This window comes from Colobus angolensis, unplaced genomic scaffold (genome assembly GCF_000951035.1).
Source record: "Colobus angolensis palliatus isolate OR3802 unplaced genomic scaffold, Cang.pa_1.0 Scaffold71, whole genome shotgun sequence".
Classification (NCBI taxonomy): Eukaryota; Metazoa; Chordata; class Mammalia; order Primates; family Cercopithecidae; genus Colobus; species Colobus angolensis.
Window position 1 is genome coordinate 6,488,995 of NW_012120821.1, and position 5,420 is coordinate 6,494,414.

Genomic DNA, 5,420 nt, shown 5'->3' on the forward strand with positions numbered 1-5,420 from the left:
TTAGCACAGATATAGTATAAATTTAGCAAAAGGCCTAGAGCGAGGACTGAATATGGTGATATTTCTTGTGAAATACAAATGTTTTGCCTTTTTCTGAAAGTTGATTTGCTTAGTCTCTGTGTCTCCTCCTTTTCACAGATGGGGTCATCAGACTTGCAGGTGGAAAAGGCAGCCATGAGGGTCGCTTGGAGGTGTATTACAGAGGCCAGTGGGGTACTGTCTGTGATGATGGCTGGACTGAGCTGAATACATACGTGGTTTGTCGACAGTTGGGATTTAAGTAAGGTTCATTAATGTAAAGGCAGTTAAATGCCAGATTATATTGTTAAAAATCTTATTATGTTAATCCTTACTTGTAATTTTTATAATAATAAAAATACATGTTCTCTCTTACCTGTGTATGGAAGTACAACAATGAAAAATAATGACATTTTCTAAGATGATGAATTACCACCTCTTGCTATTTATTTCATTTACCTTTCCTGCCATGACCCCTCTTCTTGAATAACTAGTTGAAGCCGGGGTGACCTCTAAGTCCCCTTGTGTCTGTTCAAGTAAGACTTTGAATGCTCATTTTTATTCTGACACGTCATTACTATTGGGTGTTTTTAGTTTTGACATCATTGTCTAAAATTGCAGAGAAGTCCAGTGTCAAATGCTTTGGTATCACATTATTCTCTTTCTCAGAATGTGATGATAATTATCACTTTTATTTGAGAAAAACAGCCCTCTTGTTAGGAGATGACCTTTAGAACTTGTTTTTGACCTCACTCTCTTAAAAGCTGAGTATCACACTTTGGGACATATATTTTATGTCACGCACATAATGCATTCCGTAATAAAGACTTAAGTTGGTTGAAGTAACTGCAAATGATGCTTTTGAGTTAAATATTTGAATGAAAACTATGAATGCCCATTCTTTTTTGTTTTCCATATTTCTCTGTCATGCTTGAAGTAATCGTCTTATGCTTAAAAAAACTGGCAAAATTATTTCATTTTAGCTTGATTAGAGCTGATGGCAGATATTCACTACACTTTAAAACTATGCCTTCATTCAAGCTAGGCAGAGTCATGTTAAACATATATTTTAAAATTTATAAAAGTAATGTAAAACCATTGGAAAATTATTAAAATAAAAAACTCCATAATTTTTTATCCTTATGCTATCATTATAATTTGGGTATATAACTTCGTATCAGCTCTATTAATGGACATGTAATTTTTATCCACATTTTTAACCTTATATTGCTATAGTCACAATTTTTAATGATAACAGTATCCATCAAATTTTCATACTCTAATTTACTTAATATTAGATTAGCTTAATTTTTCCTATGATAAGTAATGCTATCATGAAGATACAATATTCATATAATTTCCCCCTATTTTGTCTTTTCTTGGGCAGAGAAGTTACTGTAATTTTTGGGTAAAAGTGTATAACAGCCAAATAAATACAATATACTGACAATTGATAAGAATTACTTAATAAATATCACTTTATATTTAAGTGAATCTCTGTTAGACTGCCAACTATACTCTGTTTTCACAGATTTAGAGAGATTCATAAAATCATGTTATTTCTATTTATTTTCACATTTGGAGAGATTCATAATTCCTGCTATTTCTATTTTTCACATTTTTTTCCTTATTAATGAAAACACTTGACACTGATTTTTTCTTCATATTTTATTTTGTTTCACAAATCTATGCAGAGTATTCACATTAGTTTTAAAAATGTTCCCAATAATGTGTGTGAAAAGCTCTAAATGATTGTGTTAGAAGGCAGTCAAAGCATGTGCTACATTTGTTTCTGGTTTACAGAGGAATGTTTGAAAGAGAATATTCTTTTGTAATGAGAAAAAGTAAACTTTGGGTTTCTTTGTATAAATGCAATTCCAAAGTAAAATGACTTCCTGTTATCTGTTACGTAGTTGCTATGGACAGACGATAATCTAATGTATTTCGTGAAAAAATGGTCTATAAGTTAAAAGTGAACAATATGCGATTTAGGCTTATTACTTTTCTAGCCAAGGCTTGATTAGTCAGCAGTAGAAGGAAGAAAAGCCATAGAATGATTAAAAAGCTTCATTGTTTTAATTTATTAAAATATTCATTTTGTCAAATAAATGTAATAAATACTTGCATAGAAAAAAATGAAGAAAATTCATGTCAGATAGAAAGATCCCTTCATATTCTTAGTACAGAAATAATAAAAACATCAAGTAAGGGAATTATTATTATGAGTAAGAGTTGGATCTTACGGACTGTTAGAACTGAAAGACATCTTAAAGATTTGTAAGCTCAGTGACTTCTGGAGGTTTGCATTTTATGGAACAAAAGGAAATAAAATTGGGAAGATGAAAGAAGGTGCAGATTTACTTAATTCTAAGTTAAAAAAAATTTTCAGGTCTCTCCTATTTCTGCAGCATATATGTTTATTATACATTTAAGTTTTGTTTCTGTAGTGCAGTGTTACAAATAAACTCAATTGGAACACAAATATAATTGATAAAAAATTTTAAGGTTCAATTTGTATACCTTATGAAAAACTAAGAATATTATAATTCTGATTTTGATGGGCTGAAATCTAAATTTAATCATAGATTAGGTATAGTGCTTGAGCAATCAGTGAACTAATCCACCCTTTTTATTTTGAAAGAGAGAAAACCAAAGAGAAGCTGCGGAAATCAAATGAGTTAGAGGGAGCATCAGAAGCAAAACAAGTCGCTTTCTGGTCACAATTTCTGTGGTCAAGAATTTGAGATTGATCTCTTTGCATTCTCTCTGATTGGTTTTGCAGACAAAACACAAGAATGAATGGGGAAAAAGTATTAATTTCTCATTTGTTATTCATTGAAATAATCAAACATTTTTAAGGTGATTAAAACATGTGGTGGAGCAAACATAGCTCTAAACTGAGTCCCCAAGGTAGGAGAAAGAACAGATACTTATCCTCTGAAGTCATGTCACTGAGCTAGGTTGCCTGTGTTAAATGTTTTGTGGTTCCCTGAACCAAGATAGAGCAGTTCTACACACGGTATTTATTTAATTGTCGCAGATATGGTAAACAAGCATCTGCCAACCATTTTGAAGAAAGCACAGGGCCCATATGGTTGGATGATGTCAGCTGCTCAGGAAAGGAAACCAGATTTCTTCAGTGTTCCAGGCGACAGTGGGGACGGCATGACTGCAGCCACCGCGAAGATGTTAGCATTGCCTGCTACCCTGGCAGCGAGGGACACAGGCTCTCTCTGGGTGAGGACTGACTGCAGCTCTCAAGTTTCCATCATTCAGTAGCCATTGTACCTCTAATCACTGGCCTTGAATGCGAGTGTTTCTCATCTTTGGCTTTTTTTGAGGGTCTATTTCCCATAACTGTCTAATTTTCAGTAATTTTTATGCAGAGAAAAATAATCTTTTGAGTCTCTACACCAACATTATGAAATTTCTACCCCTAAGTTGTTTTTCTTTACTTAAAAATTTAAGTTTCTCACTAAAAATGCTTACAATCATCTGTATCTGAAAAATGGAATAAAGAAGCTGCAGTATCTATTCCCCTTACTCCTTGATCACTTATTCTGATTTTCGTTTACCTTGAATTCTAGTGAGCTATTTGGGACAGGATTTAAAACAAGAATATTCTCCTCTCCCTGTCTCATGGTTCATTTCTTCTCTAGTCCTTGTCATTCATTGGTCACCAACCATCCATTGCTTTTTTAAGTTTCTCAGTGGTCTTCTAAGTGAATTAATTAAAGTTAATAGCTCACCCATCTTTCTAATGTAACTTATTATTTTAGAAACCCATCAGGGATCTCTGTTACTCTTCATTTATATTTTTTTAGACTTGTTGGATAAAAGGTAACTAGCTCCTCTAACTGTATTGAAACAATTATGGATAAAGATCCTCTTGAGAGTAGAGAGCAGTTAAACATTCTTGATAAATTTCTTGATGTCTGGTGAGGAGGGCAGAATATAGATGAATGAAAAATACAGAGGGAAATATTCAAAATACTTTGTAGTATACTATCACAGCTTTATGTGTGTGTGTGTGAGAGTGAGTGTGTGTGTGTGAGAGAGAGTGAGTGTGTGTGTGTGTGTGTATGTGAATAGATGTTAAAATAGCCTTAGGTGGTCTTTACTTTTAACCTTGGATTGAATCAATTCCTTTGTATTCTCCTGTTTGGAGACTGTGAAGCTAAAATCTTCATATTATAAAATAACAAAACTTTTTTGAATCTCAGAGTATTAACCATATTACACACTTTAAATTTGTCAAAGTCTGTGGCTGATTCCTCATTGTACTCTGCGCTGTAAAAGCTTGGTGACACTGCATGAATCTAGCATTATACCAAGTAGAAATACATGTTTTTATTCTATCCCTTTCAGGCCATATTTCCATTTTTCTTTCTTTTCATTTTGTTTTCTTTTACCCTTGCCACTTCTTCTTATGAAAAATTTATGATCCTCCCAGGATTATGTGGTGGATGATTACATGTGGTTGAGGGAGATAGAACTTCTTTGCTGGAAATGGATTCTCTCAGCCCCAGATAGCAGGTGTTGGAATCATGGGATGATCTACACAAATATGCTCTGTGAGCTCCCAGTGACAAAATACTATGTGACCTGAGTTCTCTGTAGGCCTGTGTTGTTACATACATCATATGGTTGGAATAACAAATCTTTTCAGTTCCCTTGAAAATCTTTTTAATTCTAGGACTCTAGATGTGTTTTTTCAAAATTTAAAAACCCGAGGGTGATAATTATTAATAAAACATATGATCATTATTATGAATCTCTTCGGTTCTAATCTCAGTAATGTGTCTATTAACTAAAGTCGTTTGTCTGAAGAACATTATGTCTGAGGCAAATATCCTTTTGGGATGGAATCATGTTACTATTTGTTCATTCATAGATTATTGCTTCCACCTATTAAAAACTACTATATATTTAAAAGAGAAGCTTAGAGAAGGAGATAACGGAATAACGATATAAATAATAGCACTTAGGAAACAATGGAGATTTTTTACTTCTTTGGCACTGCAATGATGAGCTCTTGGACTATTGCTATTTTCAGCTATTTGAAGGCCAATTTCTGGACCTTAACCTTATATGTCAAGGGAAACTTTTCTCAAAATTAGTTACAGCCCTATAGATACTCTTTTGGGTCTGTGGTGGGTGGAATGCTCAAAAGTAGTATTCTAGGTTAGTAAAAGTAATTCTGGTAAGAATGCAGTTACTGCCTATGTGAGTTGGGAGAAATTTCTGGGATGGTAAAAATATGGATTTCTTATTTTAATATTACATTAATTCTAAAGTTCAGAGTATTAAGTCCTGGCAAAGATTTCTTTCCCAGTGAGGTTGTTGCCTCTTACTCAATTTTACAGTATAAAATTAGGCTTAATTACATTAATTAATTAATT

The 5,420-nt window shown here is 33.2% G+C and overlaps 1 protein-coding gene across 1 annotated transcript in view; it reads left to right on the top strand.

Annotated features, from left to right (window-relative positions):
* LOC105501449 (neurotrypsin-like) overlaps positions 1-5,420 on the top strand; it is a 47,106-nt gene that overhangs the window by 9,258 nt on the left and 32,428 nt on the right. Inside the window, exons 3-4 of the mRNA XM_011927425.1 lie at positions 139-280; positions 3,059-3,258. Coding sequence (XP_011782815.1) covers positions 139-280; positions 3,059-3,258 — 342 coding nt within the window. The remainder of the gene's footprint in view (positions 1-138; positions 281-3,058; positions 3,259-5,420) is intronic.